Source organism: Phyllosticta citribraziliensis (genome assembly GCF_038025025.1).
Source record: "Phyllosticta citribraziliensis strain CPC 17464 chromosome Unknown J3D65scaffold_1, whole genome shotgun sequence".
NCBI lineage: Eukaryota > Fungi > Ascomycota > Dothideomycetes > Botryosphaeriales > Phyllostictaceae > Phyllosticta > Phyllosticta citribraziliensis.
The window spans coordinates 3,057,418-3,075,833 of NW_027117338.1; the positions used below are offsets into that span (position 1 = coordinate 3,057,418).

At 57.1% G+C, this 18,416-nt stretch overlaps 8 protein-coding genes across 8 annotated transcripts; 4 read left to right on the top strand and 4 right to left on the bottom strand.

Annotated features, from left to right (window-relative positions):
- Positions 1-912: 912 nt before the first annotated feature.
- Positions 913-3,743, bottom strand: J3D65DRAFT_47486 (uncharacterized protein). The gene is made up of 3 exons (XM_066796520.1): positions 3,379-3,743; positions 3,034-3,326; positions 913-2,985 (listed from the first exon to the last, which is right to left on the bottom strand). Exons 1-3 carry the CDS (start codon positions 3,643-3,645, stop codon positions 1,047-1,049), a joined length of 2,499 nt encoding a protein of 832 aa, XP_066660286.1. The 5' UTR covers positions 3,646-3,743; the 3' UTR covers positions 913-1,046.
- A 1,098-nt stretch (positions 3,744-4,841) lies between these two features.
- J3D65DRAFT_611619 (uncharacterized protein) lies at positions 4,842-5,614 on the top strand. The gene has a single exon (XM_066798930.1). It carries the CDS (start codon positions 4,974-4,976, stop codon positions 5,313-5,315), a length of 342 nt encoding a protein of 113 aa, XP_066660287.1. The 5' UTR covers positions 4,842-4,973; the 3' UTR covers positions 5,316-5,614.
- Positions 5,615-8,865: 3,251 nt separating this feature from the next.
- On the bottom strand, positions 8,866-9,772 carry J3D65DRAFT_599642 (mitochondrial 54S ribosomal protein mL57; the record flags this gene model as incomplete). The annotated part of the gene is made up of 3 exons (XM_066797912.1): positions 8,866-9,009; positions 9,073-9,305; positions 9,379-9,772. The coding sequence occupies 3 exons, from the start codon at positions 9,770-9,772 to the stop codon at positions 8,866-8,868; spliced, it is 771 nt and encodes a 256-aa protein (XP_066660288.1).
- A 134-nt stretch (positions 9,773-9,906) lies between these two features.
- Positions 9,907-11,878, top strand: J3D65DRAFT_611628 (histone acetylation protein-domain-containing protein). The gene has a single exon (XM_066798931.1). It carries the CDS (start codon positions 9,937-9,939, stop codon positions 11,566-11,568), a length of 1,632 nt encoding a protein of 543 aa, XP_066660289.1. The 5' UTR covers positions 9,907-9,936; the 3' UTR covers positions 11,569-11,878.
- A 185-nt stretch (positions 11,879-12,063) lies between these two features.
- J3D65DRAFT_611629 (uncharacterized protein) lies at positions 12,064-14,983 on the top strand. The gene has a single exon (XM_066798932.1). The coding sequence runs from the start codon at positions 12,213-12,215 to the stop codon at positions 14,727-14,729; it is 2,517 nt and encodes an 838-aa protein (XP_066660290.1). The 5' UTR covers positions 12,064-12,212; the 3' UTR covers positions 14,730-14,983.
- On the bottom strand, positions 14,663-15,539 carry J3D65DRAFT_611631 (uncharacterized protein). Its single transcript, XM_066798933.1, has 2 exons — positions 15,233-15,539; positions 14,663-15,144 (listed from the first exon to the last, which is right to left on the bottom strand). The coding sequence occupies exons 1-2, from the start codon at positions 15,417-15,419 to the stop codon at positions 14,951-14,953; spliced, it is 381 nt and encodes a 126-aa protein (XP_066660291.1). The 5' UTR covers positions 15,420-15,539; the 3' UTR covers positions 14,663-14,950.
- Positions 15,540-15,631: 92 nt separating this feature from the next.
- Positions 15,632-16,619, top strand: J3D65DRAFT_611634 (putative ribosome biogenesis protein nop10). The gene is made up of 4 exons (XM_066798934.1): positions 15,632-15,770; positions 15,828-15,953; positions 16,040-16,089; positions 16,157-16,619. Exons 2-4 carry the CDS (start codon positions 15,829-15,831, stop codon positions 16,180-16,182), a joined length of 201 nt encoding a protein of 66 aa, XP_066660292.1. The 5' UTR covers positions 15,632-15,770; position 15,828; the 3' UTR covers positions 16,183-16,619.
- Positions 16,574-18,268, bottom strand: J3D65DRAFT_611635 (Nin one binding Zn-ribbon like-domain-containing protein). Its single transcript, XM_066798935.1, has one exon. The coding sequence runs from the start codon at positions 18,147-18,149 to the stop codon at positions 16,767-16,769; it is 1,383 nt and encodes a 460-aa protein (XP_066660293.1). The 5' UTR covers positions 18,150-18,268; the 3' UTR covers positions 16,574-16,766.
- Positions 18,269-18,416: the final 148 nt, after the last annotated feature.

The following is an 18,416-nucleotide window of genomic DNA, read 5'->3' on the forward strand; positions in this document are numbered from 1 at the left end:
CAAACCAACACCATCTCCCCATCCATCCATCCACATGCATACCATACATACCTAACCCATAAAACATCCGTTTCAACAGCCCCACTGTATCGCGCGTCTGTCTGCTCTGCTCTGCACTTCTAACGTCCAACTTTTGCGCCATACAACCAAGTAGCGTGGCAGCCATGAGAGAGACGGCTACCCAGCCAGCTAGTGAGCAGGCGACGTCAGCACTGCGTCCCGCGAATCTGTCTCTCTTTCCTTCTTTCAATCCAGAAAGCCCACAACTCTTCTTCCCCTCGCTCTTCCATCTCGCATCCCGTCTCTCTTCTCTTTGTCGACGACACCCCACGGCACCAGCAAGGAACCCTCCGCATCGACGTCATCGACCATAAAAAGCAAAGGCCACCCGATCTCATCCAAGAGCAAGGCAACAAACAAGCAAACGGATCAGCTAGAGAAGAAGGAAAAGGGAAAAAAAAGAAAAAAGGTATCCAAACAAAAAAGGTTTTGAAACAAAGACCCAGTAGAAGATGAAAAACAACGACAACAGCCAGCCCATCGCCTCGGCCAGATTCAGTTCAGCTCTCAGCTCCCGGCAGTAGCGCCCTCCTGATTCGCCTCAAATGTAATGATGATAATGGTGTCTGATGAGCTGGACTGGACACAGCTCAGCCCAACGCCTGCCTGTGCCATGGCAGACAGTGTCGTACTCGAGGCTGCTGTCCAGCCGTTGTCTTGCGAGTCGAAGATGCAGAGCGGTCGGTCGAAGCTCGTGGCTGTTCTCGCGAGACGGTGAGTAGTGTGGCGCTGCGTGTTGGTGTGAGTGGAGGAGTGTGATTCGCATCAGGACGGTAGTAGCGGCGGTGGCGGCGGCGGCGATCGAGCGTAGAGACGGCGGGCGACAGCGATTGCGACGGGCGAGCGACGACGGCGACGGGCGGCGCGGCGGCATTTCGTGGCGAGAGCTCCTCTACGCTCCATATCTCTCTCTCTCTCGCATCTCACCTCTCTTGCAAAAGAAGAAAGGAAAGAAAAAAGGGAGAAGAAAAGACGACGAGGAGCGTTCAGATCTCGCCCTGCTGGATCCTCTTGACCGGATGCAGCAGCATGCCAGGAAGACACATTCGGCCACCTACGACGGGCTTTTCAGTATCCCTGTTATCTGATCCACCAACTTGAACGCGGTCGCCCATACCCTTCTCCTCTTCCTGGCCGCCCACGATGCGCTCGGGCTCTCCCCACTCGTGTACCTTGACCTTCCATCCCAGCCAGCGGCGGTAAATGTCCTTGGGGAAGCGGCTGCTAAAGTACCAGCTCCATCCGTAGTAGTTGTGCTCCCGGTCGCCGTTGTATGGCGAGTCGGGACCTTCGCTCCAGCCAATAGGGGCGTACTCGCCGTCAGTGTTGGCGTTGAAGATGGCGTCCGTGTAGTGAGGTGGCCAGATGCGGTCAAACCAGATGGGCTGCGGGGCATAGACAGCCTTGTAGCCGTGTTGCAGCGACACGCTGGCGGGCCACATTTCAGCTTGCATATCGCGACCTGCCTTGTTTTCCATGTGCATCGTGTGCAACAAACGCCGGCTGAAACGCGCCACCGTGTTGATGAAGATACGGCGGGGAATCGTGGGGAAACGCGGGTCGTTGAAGCCATTGTCGTACGGGTCGACGCTAAAGTCGGGGTGTTTGCCGTCAATGTAATTCCAAATCTTGTCGCGGTACGACCAGAATGTGCGAACAGGGTCAAACATGGGCAGAAGAGTAATCAAGTCGGCTTCCTCGCCAACACCCCACTCGTAGTTGTCCGAAGTCATTTCGTGCGGCGGCATGGGACCGAGCGGAGTCTGCACAGGAGCATATGGCATAGCACCCCAGACAGGGCTGCCAACGGCGCCCTCGCTCCAAGCATCCTCGACGGCCTGGTTGGTGTCGTTGAAGAAGGTCTCCCAGTCGCCGTGGAGCTGCGGTACATAGTAACGCTTGTTGCGCTCCCAGAGATATTTGCGCGGCTGCTTCTTGGCAAACTCCTGGACTCTGTGGAGGAAGTGGTAGTGCTGACCGGTGTAGCGGGCATCGGTTTCCCAGTTCCAGACGTAGTCGAATTCGGGGTGAGTCTTGCTGAACCACTGGACAGGCATAAATTGGTGCCAGTAGACCTGCCAGTCTGTGACTTCGGGGTAAGCCCTTTGACAAATGTCCTCGTTCCACAGAATGCTGATGCTGCGCAGCTCGGTGGGCACCACCTTCTTGAGCATGTCTTGGTAGGCATTTTGGTCGTCAAAGATGGGAACACTGCGGTCCTTGACGTTGACAAAGAGAAAGACTTGGTATTCACCGCCAGACCACAGCGACGTCTCTTGGATCATGGCACGGATCGCCTGCAAGTCGTTGTCGGTGTACGTGTAGCCCTCCCACGTCCGGATGAGGATGGCTGTGCGCGGGTGATACTTTTGCGTAACCTCACCACCAGACTCGCGGCGAGAAAGCTCGGTGTAGTCGATGCTTCCCTTGGGGGCTTCGGTGTCGGTTGGAGTCTCAGGTATGTCCATGCCGGGGGTTAGGTTTGTTTCAGTGGTACGTGCCTCGGGTGCGAAACGCTCGTGATTGCGCTCGACGCACTGGTTTTGAAGCTTGCCCCAGTTGATGTGGCGCCAAATGACCGCCTGCTCCTGAACAGGCTCCCAGTCAGGCAAATCGTACTCGTCAGCACCAAAACCGTAGGCGCCATAGCGGCCGTAACGATCAAAGCACACGTTGGCATCTAGACCCAAAGCCTCGAAAGACCCGACGGACGGCTTTGGGAAGTTGGGAGAAATGTCGGGATAGGCCGTGACGAGGTCCAAGCGACTCTCATTCAAGAGTTTGCCACGCGGACCCTCGCATGCCACGTATTCACCCTTCCACTGCTTGCTCCAGTCGGGACCATTGTAGTCGGGATATGGGAGGTAAGCCTGTTGCTTTTTGGCCTTGAGAGTCTTGACGCCTTCGGTGTAGTAGCCACGCTCACTGGTGCCGTGTTAGTAACTGAAGATATCATGGGGAATGCAATCTTACGCAGGAAACGCCTCCCAACGGTTGGGGTCGTAGTCGCGGTCGGCATAGTCCTGATAGGCCGGCCAATGGCTCGGATCGGGCCCTGGGCGAGCCCATACAATCATTTTGTTGATGTATTGCTTCAAGTTGGAAATGGGCGACAGCTTCCTGGCGTGTGCAATGGGCGAGTCGGAGGAGCCCTTGATTGCGTCAAAAGCATGCCAAGAGTTGCTGGTGCTGTTCGGACGTGTCTCCGAGCTTAATGTTGGTGATGTAGAGGCCGTAGAGGCGGTGGATGTGGATGTCTTGGGCTTCTGTGATGCGTGTTAGTTGCCAGGTTGCCACATGTCGAGATGGACAGCTTACCGACTCAGCCGGGAATGAATACTGAGGCTGGGAGGCTTCTTCCTTTGCAGGCTGCTTGTCCGCCGCGACGTCCTGCGCCGGTGACGACTTGTCCGAGGAGAGGTGTTCCTGTTGGTTGCCCAGACGGCTGCTCCATGATTCTGGGATGGCGGCGACGCGATCGGTCAAGTTGTTCTCGAACGAGTTGCGGAGCAGGATGAAGAGGCAGCAGACGATGAAGAAGACGAAGAGGACCAGCTTGCGCGGGCCCAGGCCGGAAACTAGCATGTTGGACGTCGAATGCAGAGGAGATTATGCGAAGACGACGACGACGAAAGAGTGTGATGCCGAGCCGGTGGGCAGCGGCGAGAGAGAGGGTGGCAGAGCAGCGTGCAGTACGGTAGGTGGTAGCTGTAGGTTGCTGCTGTATGCGGCGGAGCGAGTGGAAACAGCGTAGGGCGGGCGGAAAGTTTGTCAAGCGACCATGTCCTGTCCGGGAGGTCAGAGGATCCGATGGCGACGGCTGAGAGAGAAGAGCGGCGGACTTGGGACTGGGGCAGAATATGAGGAATTTTGGCCAAGCGGATTGCAGGGCTCTGATTGCGGGAAGATGGGAGCCGTGGTCTGGTCTGGCGCAGGTGCACATGCAGCAGAGAGCAGCTGGGCCAGGGCAGGGCAGGGCAGGCAAATGAGGTGAGACCGAGCGGCCCTGTGTCAAGGCCAACCTTGATGCCGCGCCAGTCCCCTACTTTCGCACCCTCGCAGCCACTGCGCCCCTCGATTCGTGACACCCAGCTCGTTTCAGCGCCATAAATCGCCAAAAGAGAAACGTAGAGCCTCGTGTTTGCTTTGTCTTGCCGTCCAGTGGTCCAGTCGACAACACTCACTCCCGCGGTTGGTGGCAGACCAGTATCGATCGGCTCCCTGCACTCTCCCACCCAACAGCGATCTTCAGGAGCAGCGACATCATCGTCATTCACTCATCGGTCCTATCCTATCCTATGCGGCACTCTCTGCAGTGTCGCCAGGGCGAGTCTACCCCTAGCTCCAGTCGCATTGGATTACACCTGTAGCGCGCCGCGGCGACGGGCTGCGCCATCCATCTGTCAGAAGCACACCAAGCGCTCCGCTCCCGACGACGCGTCGTCAGCACAAAAACTCGACCTCTTTTCTCTACATCATGCCAAACGTGCGCCATCCCCGCCCCCGATTTTGCTAGCTGGCCATCTGCACTGCAAGCCCGAGCCAGGAGACGCGCTGTCCGTCTCACTGCGACTTCACCGTCTGGTACCACGGACGCGTCTAGAAAAAGAGTGCAGGAATGCCGCCACTCGAGTCTTATCAAGGAGCAGTTTTTCCTTCCCACTGGTCCTTCGCCTTCCATTCGGCTTGCCGTCGGTCCTGTACCGGTTTCCCGGTCTCCGTCACATCACTGCTCTGCTCAATCTGAGCGGCTGGAACCACATCCCAGCCTTTTATCACAAGTCCGGCCGCAGGTAGATGAACGAGACAATGCCACGCCGGCCCAAGTATTTTGCCAGAGCGTCATCTTGCAGCCAACCGTCGCCGAAAATGCTCCAACTGTCCTCGTCTGGCTGGCTGGCCGACTGTCGGAAATGTGTTTTTTTCTGTCCTTGGTGCTGCTATCTGGGGTATCCAGCGGCGCAGATCCGCAGGCACTCAAGCTCATTTTGAAACGGCGCCGCGTGGAACCTTCTCTGCCTACTTTATTTCCGCCCGGACCGCCCGCCCTCCGTTGGTCAGGTCTGCTGCTCGTCATAGCTCAACCCAATGGCCTCACTGCACATCCATCTCAACTGCCTTTTGCTCCATCACCACTTTCTCCGCCCACAAAAAGCGCTGAACCCTTGCCATCCCCTTGCAGCCCAAACACCATATCAGCCGCATGCAACCTCGTCCACGTCCAAGACGCGTCTCTCTCCCCCTTCCTTCGCTAGTCCCGCGTCCCTGGTTCTACGCCCGCGAACATCGTTTTTGTGTCCTGACTCTTGCCCGCTTGGGGCATGGCTCCGAGCATCCGCAAAACTCGAGCCAACCCAAGCTTTTTCCAAGCCTTTTGGCTGCAGACCGCCTGCCTCTGTCAAGTCGATGCCGAGTCAGGGGGAGGGACCATCTGCCGCCACCACCACCCCCTTCCCCCTCTGCCTCCTTGCTGGAACCCTCAAAAGTCATGTGGAGGTGCAACCGACGTGCGGAGAGAGTCAGGCGGTGAACCTTGGCTTCTGCCCCTCCTCGCCCGCCCCTCATCGACAAGCGTAAATGGTACTTTTAGACATGGTCACCTCGCCAAACCTTCACAAACCGCTCAACCGCCCATCACTGTCTCGTCTGCAGACAGGAGTCAGGACAAGACTCCACCCTCGCGATTCACGGCGGTAGCAAGCGGCCATCCTGACTTTACCGACCATCACCGTTGCTGCACCCCTTGAGAGCCATGACCTGTCGATACATGTAGGTACGCCGTACGGTACGCAGGAGAACAAAGCACCCACCTATCCGCCTGCCCAACACGTCAATGGCTGCATGGCCCTGTATCAGCGGCCGCCGCAAGTTGCCTTCGCTTCGCCTCGCCTCGCCGGGAGGGAGGGCGCGCCTGGTCGTAGGGCAACCAGCAGAGGCAGTCGATCTCTGACCATCACAAACTGGGTCGGGTCGTCTCGGGCGTCCTAACCTCTCCCAAACCGGCCAAAACCACGCGAGAGGACGACGAGTCGACGACGCTGTAAAATGATGCACGCACGTCGTCTGAAGTCTGATGCCTGCCATTTCGCCTACTTTTGTGTGCCTATTTTGCTCCACTCACTCTCCGTCTTCCGTTCGTCGACGGCGTCGGCACCCACGCGCCGTTGTCGGGCGTCTGGTTGGTGGTCGATTTCTTGTCGTCGTTGGATTTCCGCGTCTTTGTCGATATTGCTGGTTCGCGGACGGAGATGACGATGCGACGCGGCCAAGTCGTTGCTGAAGACGCGGGTCACCACGCTCTTCCAACCCACGCACTCCAAGCCGGTATCGCTGATCGCGGGCGAACAATTATTCAAGCGGTGATATCCCCGTGTGCGCCTTTAATTGGCTGCGAGCAAAGCTACAAGGTAGGTTGGTTGGTTGATTGGTTGTTAGTCGCCTGGTGTCGTTAACAATGCGTCCTGCCTGCCACCTACTGTCCGCCTGCCAAGTCCACAGTCTTTCCTTGCAGCTCCACCACCCACCGGCGGATATTCAATGTACGTACCTTTATCCGTCTACCGGCAGCCACGCGCCGGCTTTCGCGGGTGGCTGGCAACGATGGTGGTGGTGGTGGTGGTTAGGAGGAACGTGCGAGGCAAGGCAGCCGTTACCACTCAACGTCTAGGTACATAGGTACCGGCGAGGCAAGGCACTGGAAACCACATGCAGAAACGATGAGTATCTGGAGGTCTGGACAACCAACCCAACCTTCCATATCCATCATTCATCATCTCTCTTTATCTCTATCTCCACGGCTGGCTGGCCATTCCTAACCTCGTATTGCAACCCCCACGCCTTGGGAAAGAAGACCACCTCATGTATCAAGGAGCCCTTTTCTTCCTTGCCTCACTCATTCACCCGTTCTCTTACTCACTCCACCGCGCTCTCGCTCTTATCTCGCCCTTCTCCCGTCTCTCCTGTCCCCCCTCTCTCCCAGCTTCACGTCTCCATCATCTCACTCCACTCCACTGCACTTCATCCCATCCCACCCCATCCATCCCTTGAACTAGCTCCCTCCCCAACCGGCGCCGCGCCCTCGCCCTCGTGTCCCACGCGACGCGTGCTCGCGTGCGTGGTTGGTCCTGCAACCCTTCACTCCTTCTCTCCCTTTCTCCTGCCGTTGGAGGGACCGTCGGCCCCTTGCTTCCGCCCTCCGCTCTCCGCTCCGCCCCTCGCTAGCTTGTTTTTGATGATGGTGGGAGCAGGGCTTTCATGTGCGTGCGTGAGGAGGGACCTCAGGAAGTGGAGTGCCTGGAGCGGAGCGGAGCGGAGAGGAGAGGAAGGGATGGCGGGATGGGACAGGATGGGGTGTGGTGCCGCACGTGGAACGATAGATGGCGGGAAGTGGTTACGGGAGGACGAGAAGGCGTTTGAGGGAGGCATAGAATGATGCGATGGTCAGACATATACAATGTGACAAGGTAGCTCACAACACGCCTACCTATGTAGACACGCTTCGCGCATCTACTGATGATCTATTCCATAGCATCGGGTTATATACGTGCATGTACCGTAGGTGCCAGCAACCAGCAAAAGTTGCGCAACCACTACCATACTCCCCAATCAACACTCGTCTTGCCTTCGATCCGTCCGTTTGTGCAATCACGCTGTACCATTTGAACGCTAAACACCGCCCAGCTTTCTTCCCAGTATACCGCACTTATCCACTCGTGCACTTGACACTATTACTCGTACTCTTTCTCCACCTACCTACTCCTACCATATCGACCATGTCGTATAGCCAACGGTCGCGGCCACGGCACCTGCCGTCCGTCCATCATCCCTACGCATGTGTGTGTGGTAGGGTAGTGTGCGTGCCTAGTCAGGCCTAAGGCGGCTCGGTTGCTTCGGCACAGGGCCCGCCGCTGATTACTTGCGTCGACGTTAGCAGATGGGTGGCCTAAGAAGTCTCTAGGCCTATGTAGAGTTTATGTAGGGGACAGGGGTTGTGATGGGAAAGGGGGTGACGGGGACAGGGGGAGGAGAGGGTGTGAGGGGAGAGTAGGAGAGGGAGAGATAGGAGGCTGCGACTTTCTTCCACATTATGGAGGAAATACATCTATATTCGATACATAGTTGCACACTCGTCGGCGGTTCTCACCTGTCTACGCCAGCTGGTGAGATATGGGGAGGCATGATACGTGTGATGCAGCGCAGTGCCACACAAGGTAAGGTGCTGGGTCTAGGTTGATGACCAAGGAGGAGGAGGAGAAGGGGGGGCTTAGGATCTGGGCTTGCCGGGCACTTCGTCGTTAGGATTTTGGTGGGAGATAACTGCAATGGAGTAGGTATACATGCTCAAGCTAACGACGTCTGGCTGGCTGCTTTGGAGAGGAGGTACGATACGGTAGACACAGGGGCGCGGCTTTGATATTTGCAGTTGTTGTGGTTCTGTGATGCCGTCATTGTGAGAAAGAAAGCTCGAAGCAGAGTCGAGGTCCAAGGATCGCGTCATTGCCAGACCTTGCCCGCTGGTCAATGAATCGTAAGACTTCACCGTTCTTGGCACCTCTCGACAAGCGCACGCGAGTATTTGAAGACGCCGTGCCACCCTCTAGTAGCTGGTTGATTTCATCTTTTTCGCCGATCTATCATAGCCAAACACATGGCTTCCGCTTTCTCTCAGCTGACGTGAGTTGGGTTGCAAAAATTGGAAAAACATAGGCCATCTTCTCTGCCCCGACTAACTCACCGGCCTCTGGCTAAACCATCCAAAACCGCTGGATACAATACGTTGATCCTACATGGAGAATGTCGGTCAGATTATTGGCGAAGCGCCGTGAGAATCTGCTCCTTGACGAGCTGGTTGGCCTCGTCGCCGCCGCGGTGCAGAGCCACCGCGCCGACAATCGCGTACAGGGTGGTGGCCACGACGGCGTCGATACCGGAGCCTTGGAGGTTTTCCACCTTTGCAAGTTAGTCAGCCCATACGCATTGGAATGCCCATCCATGATGGCGCTGGCAGCTTACCCTCTTGGGCCTCCACCGAAGCACCCGGTCTATGCCAAAACCATATGCAACTTGCGCCAGCTTCTCCTTCCCTGCGTAGTGCGCCTTTGCCTTGTTCGTGATGTTGTTGACACCCAGCAGCGATTTGTGCTCAAATACCTCGCGTTCGAAGGGGTCGGGGAAGTTGCTCTTCTGATTAGCTCTCGGCAGGTTGAGCAGTGCAAGCGACGTTTGAAGTTCCACGATTCGTCGTCCTGGATTGTGTAAGCTTTTGCCCACGAGCTCGCTCAATGGCCTGGCCTGGCCTGGCCTGGGGTATGGGCTTACCTAGGAATGCGAGCCTATCATTGTGACCTCTCCGGCCGTGGTCGAAACTCTTGTGTGTTACTGCAAGCCATTTGACCTCCTCCGGCAGCAGCTTGGGTCCTCTTTCTCCAAGTATGCGCTTGTACACCTCGTCGAGCGCGACTGGGTCCTCAATCACTTTCCACACGTTTCTCGGGTTGATCGGCCGTAATCGCACAGGCGCCACCATGGCCTTGGGCGTCTGCTTCCATCTCGGGACGTCGACGGGGTCGGGCGATGGTTTTGGTTCTTGGACGGGCGTGGTCGAGAATTGGCGGACATGCGCTGTGATGGCGCTAGACGAACATTGCGCAGCACGGTGTGTTGAAGGTCTTGCGGCCGCAGTGAAGGGCCGGAGGAGAGCTTTGGAAGCCATTGGCGTGGTGTGGAGATGCTGGCGGTGGTCGACGTTGGAGAACCGAAGGTTGTCTCGTGCTAGGGCATTTTTCGGTTAAGGTAGGCGCGCCAACCCTGGCCGTACACCGCGCGCCGCGTCCTCTCCTCCGTCTTGCCTTCTCTTCCACCTCTCCACTCTTCACCATGGCGAGTCGAGCGCATGCTGGCGACGCGTCTCTCACAGATATTCTTGCCGAGGCCCTCCCACAGGATGCAAAGTTCACCTTTTATCACGTCTCCACGCCGCCGACCAAATGCGCTGCCATCTTTGCTCCGCCGCCAGGTGCCAGGGCCGAGCGAACCTACTGCGAGTCGCACCATCTGAACGTCTCGGTACAACCGCAGGATGACGGTCACCCGGGCGAAGTACTTGTATTCGCTATCGAAATCCTCATTTACACGACAGCCCATCTGACTACCCTCTTCGTCTCCAAAGCAGACTCGACCGGTTACCTCACACTTCTCAACCTCCCCCGCTCTGCCGAGTCACCCATACGCACCATCTCTACAACCTTCATAAGTTGGCTCGTCAAGAACAGGCAGCGACTTGGAAAGCGGCTTGTTGTCTCGCTTTTTGCCAGAGCCCAGGACCAGTACCTCTTCCCGGGCAGTGTCGACAACCCAACCAAGCATGTGGCAGACGATACGGCCTTGGTCAAATGGTGGTGCAAAGTCTTGGACCCAGTGCTTCGAGAATATGATCCCGAATCTGGACCCGGAGGAGCATCGGCAAATGGCACTACCGCTCATGGCTATCTCATCATCCCTGGCTTGGAGCGCAACGAGACCCAGAGGTTTTTCCCCGTAACTGTCAAGTCCGACCCAGCAGAGCAGAAGCGCTGGACGCATGGTCATCCTCTTTTACAGATTACGCGCCATCCTAACGCGCCACCGCGTTGCATCATACCTCACTTCCCCGACGACCCAAAGGCGCGATACATGGACGAGTTGGACGACGAGCTGCCCGACGGAGGAAGCCAGTTGATCCTCAGTCCGCGTGGGAACGGGCAATGGAAAAGCGTCAGGAGCTTGGACCAGTTCTGGGACATGATGTCGTTCCGCCAGGAATGCTCTTCAGGAAGACTTGTTGGTTTTATTTGGATAAACCTCACGCCTTCCGATCTTGAGGAAACGGTAGAAGATGAAGAGCTTAGCAGTCAGATGGGCTCAATCTCCGAGGTGCTGGCACCGAAGGTCGACGAGCGAAAGGAAAGCACGCCTGCCCCAAAGAAGAAGAAGAAACTCACAGGCCCTATAATACCCCGTACACCACGCATCAAGCAGAGGACCTCGAAACCAAGAAGGGTTGCGAGAGATGAAGTCACCAAATACTACGCCTGGCCTGTCTCCAGCCGTGGTGAACTTGTCCTCGATGAAAAGGCTTACAAACGGGGCACGGAGCTTCTTCAGCGGCAAAACTTTTCCAACTACGAAGCTGCTTCGTCGAGTACCTCTCTTTGGATCAACGAGGCCAAACTTCTCGGAGGCGTCTCATCGTGGGGCTTACCTGTGGTTGGAAAAAAGAGCAGACCAATCGTGGACAGTGCTACGAATGGCACGGGAGTCAATGTCCTTAATGCATCAGCGGTCCGCAAAAAGAGAAAGATAGAGGAAGATACCCCTGCATCACAGAGCAACTGTGACGATGTTCAGACCCTCTCAACCAATCTAATCAGGAAGAAGCCGAAGGCAGAGGGTGCTGTGGCATCTACCGACACATCGTCTGAGGTCAACGTGCTTGGAAGCAATTTGGTTAGGAAGAAACCGAAGGCTTGAACTCTTTGTTTTGAATGCGCTTGGCTACTTTCAGGATGAAGGAAGCCTAAAACCATTTCCTTGCTTGGGATTATTCTGGCGCACCTCGGATTGGATGGACTTGGAACTTGACCGGGAGATACCAAACAAAAGGGGGACCACTAGGGATTTGGTGGATTGAGGATACGAGAGAGCCTTGGAAAGGGGTTTAATTCGATTTAGTTTGACAGCCACACAAAATGGAGAGGTCACTCGCTCCACACAAGGTTTACGCTTGACGACATTTGCAGTCAATCGTAGAGTTTAAGCATTAGCGTTTGACTTACCCGGCTCTATGCAACTTCCTTGAAATGCACGTGTTTTTGATCGATCCTCGGCGGGAAAATGCCATGGCAATGCAGAGCAGACCTGGAGGATCAGAGGGCATGGTGTTGTGGTCGATCTTGACGCAGGGGGTGGTCTGTGGTGCTAGTGTGCGGGACGACCCGTGTTACTCCGCTGACCAGAAGTGCGAAAACAAAACAATCTCTCTCCATGAGAGCCGCGCGCAAGCACTCGACGCATTTTTCTTCATTTCTGGGTCATGATTTAGATTGCGCGCACCGAGCCCTCACACTTCGTGTCTGCGACTCCCCGATTACCGCGACTGGCCTCCTCTCGCAATCATGTCGTTTGTCACGACGAGCACTACTCCTCCGACGTCCCCACCCACGCCGAACGGGTCCTTTGCGCGCCCCGCCACGTCCTCTGCGAACCCTTCTTTCCAGCAGACAGTGCAAGACTCGGACGAGACGGCCTACAGCATTGATTTCGACGCGTTGCTCGGAGCGAAAGGCTCGGATGATGACCTCACGGAAGAGGTTCCCGTCGACGTAGTGCGCAGCGACGATGTGGACGGGCCGAGCGATTTCACGCAAAACATGGAGGCTTGGATGAGAGGAGAACTGCCAAAAGAGAAGCCGGACGACACAACACCGAAGCAAGCAAAGTATCAAGACAAGGCTGCCGGCGTCGACGCGATGGATCACGCGGTTCAGCCACGCCCGCCTGTCGACTCGGGCGCAGGCGCAGAGACGTACATGAGCGATACCGAAGCAGACGAGAGCGATTCAGAAGAAGAAGAAGAGCAGCATGAATCGGCGCACGCAGCGATGGAGGATCTCAAGGGCTACGTCGTTTCCGAGGAGGGCGAGGCTGTGGAGAACGCGTCGCGGCGCGCGTCCATTGATCAGCAACTGGACATTCTGTCCAGCATGGACGATGTCGACGAGGAAGAATACAGGTCGCCTTCGGCGTCGCCGAATCCCCCGCCGAACCAAAATGACGCGCAGCAGGCACCAGCACCGGTGTCGAGACTGTCGTTCCTACAGCCCACGGTGGAGGACCACGAGGACACTCCGTCGCCCCGAAGCGCGCGCCCCAGCCCCCATATCGCGAGGCAGAGAACGCCAGAGGTCTTCGTGGAGGACTTTGGAGACGCGTCCCAGAAGCAAGACGTAGTCGACCGATCGCCGCTGTCACGTATCGGGTCGCGCATGAGGAAGACACCTTCGCCTAAGAGAAAAACGGACCCGTCTGATGGAGAGTCGGGTGACGACAGAGAAGACTTGGTTTCACAAATCAATCGCCTGGCGCGGCAACTCGAGGATCAAAAGACTAGCTTCGGGTCGAGAATACAATCACTCGAGTACCAGCTTGAAAACTCCCGCTCCGACGCCTCAATGGCGCGTGAGAATGAGCAGCGCCGTATCAACGATCTCCAAAAGCAACATGGTGACAATGTCACAGACATCGAGGGGCATTGGCAAGGCCGCATCAAGTCTGCGACTGAGAGGTATCGTCAAGATCTAGAGGAGCAAAAGGCCGCTTTTGCCCTGGTGAAGTCAAGCTTTGAATCACGCCTGTCCGCGACAGAGGGCGCTCTTCAATCCCAGCTTGCACAGAAAGAGGCAGAGCTTGAGGCGGAGAAGAGTAGGCATGCTCAGGAGAAAGAACAGACTCGTGTTGGCCATGAAGCTAGAGTTTCAGCGCTTGAAGAGAATGTCGGGGCGCTTCAAAAGCAGCTGGCCAAGCAGGAACAGTCACCAGCACCTACGCCAACGTCAAACACCACGACCGACGCGCAGGTGCCTTCTCAGCGCGAGCGGGAGCTCGAGCAGCAGGTTGCTCAGGAAAAGGCCAGCTCCACTGCACGCATTGCCGAACTCGAAGCTCGCCTCAGCACCTCCCAAGCCCAGCTCGAAGCTGTGCGCACTGAATCCTTGGCCAAAGACTGTGCCGACGAGTCGCACAAACACACCTCCGATCTGCTTGCGGCCTCCAAATCGCAAATCACCGACCTCGAATCGAGCCTCTCGCTCCTTCAGAAGCAGCTCGCGCTGGCCCGCGATGAGATCACCTCCCTCCGGCGCGACGCGGACACCGCCCGCGAATCGGCTCGCGTACTGCGCGAAGAGCTGTCCGAATCGCAGCTTCTTGCGTCTGACAAGTCGCTCCGGGTGGAAACATTGTCGGCGGCGCTTGAAGAGGAAAGGAGCAGGGGCGTCGCGGCGCGGGACGTGGAGCGAATGCTGGAAAACGTGCGCGCCGAACTGAACGACGAGCGCAAGATGAACGCAAAGAGGACTGCGGCGTTGGAGGCACAGGCGAAGAAGGCGCGAGAAGAGAAGGAACGGGCGGTCGCGGACATGCGCAGGCGGGCTGAGGAGGCAGTGCGGAAAGCGGCGGGCATGCTCGGTGCGGAGAGGAGCGAAAAGGACGAGTTGAAGAAGGCGATGGAGGCGTTCAAGACCGAGGTCGATCAACTGAGGGGACGCATCGAGAGCAAAAAGGACAAGCTGGCGAGCCAGGCCGAAGGCGCGGCCAAAGACGAAGAGATGGAGAATGTCAGGAAGGCACTGAGGGAGCAGAGCCTGGCAGTTAAGAAGGCCAAGGAGCTGCTCAGGACCAAGGACGAAGAGATGAGGGTGTTGAGAGAGGATCATGAGACGGTGAACCGGGCCATGGATGAGCGGATACAGGAGATGCTCAGGGCCAAGGAGGACGAGTGGAGGGCAAAGTACGACGCGCTGTTGAAGGAGAAGAAGGCCTTGGGGAGAGCCCTCATGCAGGAGTGGGGACGAGAAGAGTGCGGCCAGGCGACTCCGCAAAAGTATCGCTACAAGTTTGTCCAGAGAGCATAGTACGTGGTGGTCTGAACATCGGAGTAGGACGGCAGGCCCGCCGCAATATATTTATTTAACGCTGCACACGACACTTCTCCAAACCCGATCCTGAACTTGACCAAAAAGACTTCTTTTCTCCCAATGCGGTCGAGACATCCAAAACACGTCCGTCCTCTTGGACCCCAACGCCAAAGAAAAATGCACCCGCGTCTCGAAACGACGCAGCCTGGTTCTTCTGTTTACAGCAAGCCCTTCCGCGCCAACTCGATCTTGCGCAGCGCCTCGCCCTCCTTGAAGCCACCCTTGCTCGCGCAAATGGCGATGCCGTCGCCCAGCTCGACCTTGTCTTCGACGGCGGGAAAGGCGCAGGGGCAGTGGTGCGGGAAGTGGACGCAGGCCAGCGTGCCCGGGCAGAGGTACTTGTCGCAGTGAGCTGAGGGCGAGATGCGTTAGCACTTCCTTTCCTTTGCTTTCTCTCCCCTCCCGTTGTTTCCTCTAGGAGCACAAATGGCCGTACGCACCGCCTTCGTATTGCTGCTGGTACCAGCCCGAGTCGCTCGGCACGTTCTGCGCCTGCTGGTGGTGGTGCTGCGCGTGGTGGCCGCCGCCGCCGCCGCCGCCGAACATTTGCTCGAAGAACTGGAATTGCGCCGACGCGCTGAGCGCGAGGCTCAAGACGAGGATCGCCAATTGCATCGGCGTCGGCATCGTGGGAAGTGGAGGGAGGTGTGTCGTCTTCGTCTGGTGGGTGGGTGGTGATGCTGGGAGCTTGGATAGGTACCGAGCTCGACCAGTGAAGCTGGGTGGCCTTTTGCGATTGGTCCGTTGGTTGGCGCGGGAAGGGCTGCAGGGATCTCGGACGAGACGGGGGTCCTGGCTGTCTTGCCGCAAGACACCGCCGGCGCCCGGGTTGTTCCACGCCGCTGAGATTTCGCAGCTGCAAGAACCGTCATCCATCAAGTGTTGTATATCGTCAAGGCCTCTTCACTATCCAACACCAGCGCATCCTCCCTCCACATCCTCCCAGTCCACCCCGCCGCCTCGCCCACCAATCTTCACGTGAGCTCCAGTCCTGCCCCAGCGGTGGAGACGTCCCCGACTGATTTTGCCATACAGCATGCATCTCATGTACACTCTCGACGCCGAGGGCAAGCGCGTCTACACGCTCAAGAAGGTCGTCGGCGACAAGGTGACCAAGAGCGCCCACCCAGCCCGCTTCTCGCCCGACGACAAGTACTCGCGGTATGCACGCACCCTACTCCGGACAACAGCATCAGCTGCCACGGATAGAAGGAGAAGAAGAAGAATGCTGACCCCAATCTCTGCAGTCACCGCGTCACCCTCAAGAAGCGCTTCGGCCTGCTGCCCACCCAGCAAAGTCAGTCGACATCCCCAACCCCCATGTTGATACTTCTAGAATACCTACTGACGCTCTCCGCACGTAGACAACAAGGTCGCTGCTGTCAACTAGAGTAGAAGCCCGCGCTTCTTTCTCCCTCGATTGAGATGGGACGGCGTTTTACTGTTTTTGGGATGCTTCCGTTTGGCGGTGCCCGGCGGTGGTGAAATCATGGGTGGCGTTTGGGAAAATCTTGCTGGCTCGGCCTGCGGGCTGAGGTGTTGCCACTGCCGCTGCTGCGAGACGGCGGTAGGGAGTATGATAGGAAAAAGTATCGTTCCGAAACTTGGGGAATGTGTTTGGCATTTGGGCAAGTCCTCTATGCGTGATGCTAAATTTGGGGTCTGGAGGCTCTGGGTCCTGTTAGGGAGGTAGATGGGATTGATGAAATTTGAAATCTGGCAGTGTTCAATGTGTACTCTGCCGTGTGTGTTGAGCACCACTAGAAGGCGCTGAGAGAGCAGCTTCATTCACAGCGAGCAATCACATCTGAGTCCATCGAAATGAGAAAAATGGCAGTAATCATGACTTTTATTTCCCAGCAACCCCATGTCTTGTCCAAACGCCGGGAGATGCAGAAAAAACCCAACCCAGTGTTCCCGTCTCCTGAACAATCATTTTCATCCATCCATGAGCCGTCTCGTTTCCCGAATCCGCTACTTCCTCTTTCTGGAGTTGACGTTTCTCCCCGCGCCAACCTTGGGCCGTCCGCCTGCCTTGCTCCTCTCGCCAGTCAAGATGCCAGGGAGATAATCCTCATCCATCAAGTCCCTCTGCTTCTGCCTCTTGATTTCGGTCATGGCCCTCTCGTACTCCCTCTGGTCCTCGGTCAAGATAAGATCGGCGCCCCAGCCCTGCGCGCCACCGCCGGCAGTGATGCGGCCACTGGCGCTCTTGCTCGCAGGCTTCGGAATGGAGTAGCGCTCGCCGCGGTTGTTGACCTGGAAGTTGCGCTTGAGGTGCAGCTTGAACTCGCCGTTGGCGCTGGTGCTGCACGACACGCGCGTCAGGCTGGGCTTGCCGCAGCGCGGGCAGAACTGCTTGTCCATCTGCTTGGTCGTCAGGAAGCACGCGTAGCACCGCAGGACGTAGCTCTTGACGTGCTTGATGCGCTGCAGCGCCGGCGACAGCAGGTTCAGCCCCATCTGCAGAATCACGTTTTGCATGGCGAAGTCGGTCGTCATGATGGCGGCTTGCATGTGTCGGGGCTCCGCGCCGGAACCTGCGCCGGCTGAGTCGTCTTCTTGCTGCTTGCGTTTGATGTTGCCGGGCGTGATCCAGCCGTCCGAGTCGGAGTCGTTTGCTTCTTGGCCTTCGGCGGGAGCTTCTGCGTCTTCTTCTGTTTGCGTGGTTTGCTGGGCGGTCTGGTCCAAATCCACAGGCTGGGCGGTCTCTTGCGAAGGCTGCTCGGGTTGCGCGGCCTCTGGCATGATCACGGGCTCTTGGATCTCATGCTTGTCCGCGTCTTGAGGCGCATCTGAAATGTGGGTGTTTTCCAAAGCTGATGTCACCGCATCTGTTGCATCGGGTTTAGCAGGTGCTGGCGCCTCAGCGGCTGCTGGTTCGGTCGATTCTTGAGTCTCCGCTGGCTGTTCGGGCTTTTCCTCATTCTGCGTCTGCTCTTCGCCACTCGCGGATGATTTCTTTTCGCCCGCTTTGCCAGGAGGTTTGCCGTTGGTGCCCTTCTGTCCAGGAGCATTCCTCAAGCGCCAGTCTCCGCCGTTACGCTCGCATTCGATCTCGCGAGCCAGCGCGATGAGCTGAATATCCGTCGCGCTGAGAACCTGAAGGTCGCCTGTCCGGCGCGCAAAGTCTTGGACAATCTTGACCGTCTCCGGGCGAGGGTTTCGTTGCGTCAAGAACGGAAGCAAAGTCGTTTCTACCCTTGCTCTTGTGATCTCATCTCTGATTTCAGACACGACGGCTGGAATCGTGTAAAGAGCCTCTGCTTGGGCAATCAAGGTTGACACTGGCGGAGAATTTTTGATGATTGGGCCGGCGTCTATGACGAGGCTGTTGACTGGCTTTTTGGGAGCCATGTTTGCGGATCGCAGCTTTTGGGCGAGACAACAGCTCAGGCGGACACTCAAGCAAATATCGCGATCAGTTTCTTGTAGGTGCTGCGTGGCAAGGGCCGTGGTCGATTTTTTTGTTGGAGTTGTCTTCTGAGTCTTGAATTTTGAACCGCACAAAAGTCGTTGCCGCTAAGTTGGCACCATCACGTGTCGCTGACCAATCAGGTAACCGCTAGCCAAAAGGCACCTCATCGGGTCGCGTCTGTCGGTGCCACTGCATCTTGCTTCCCT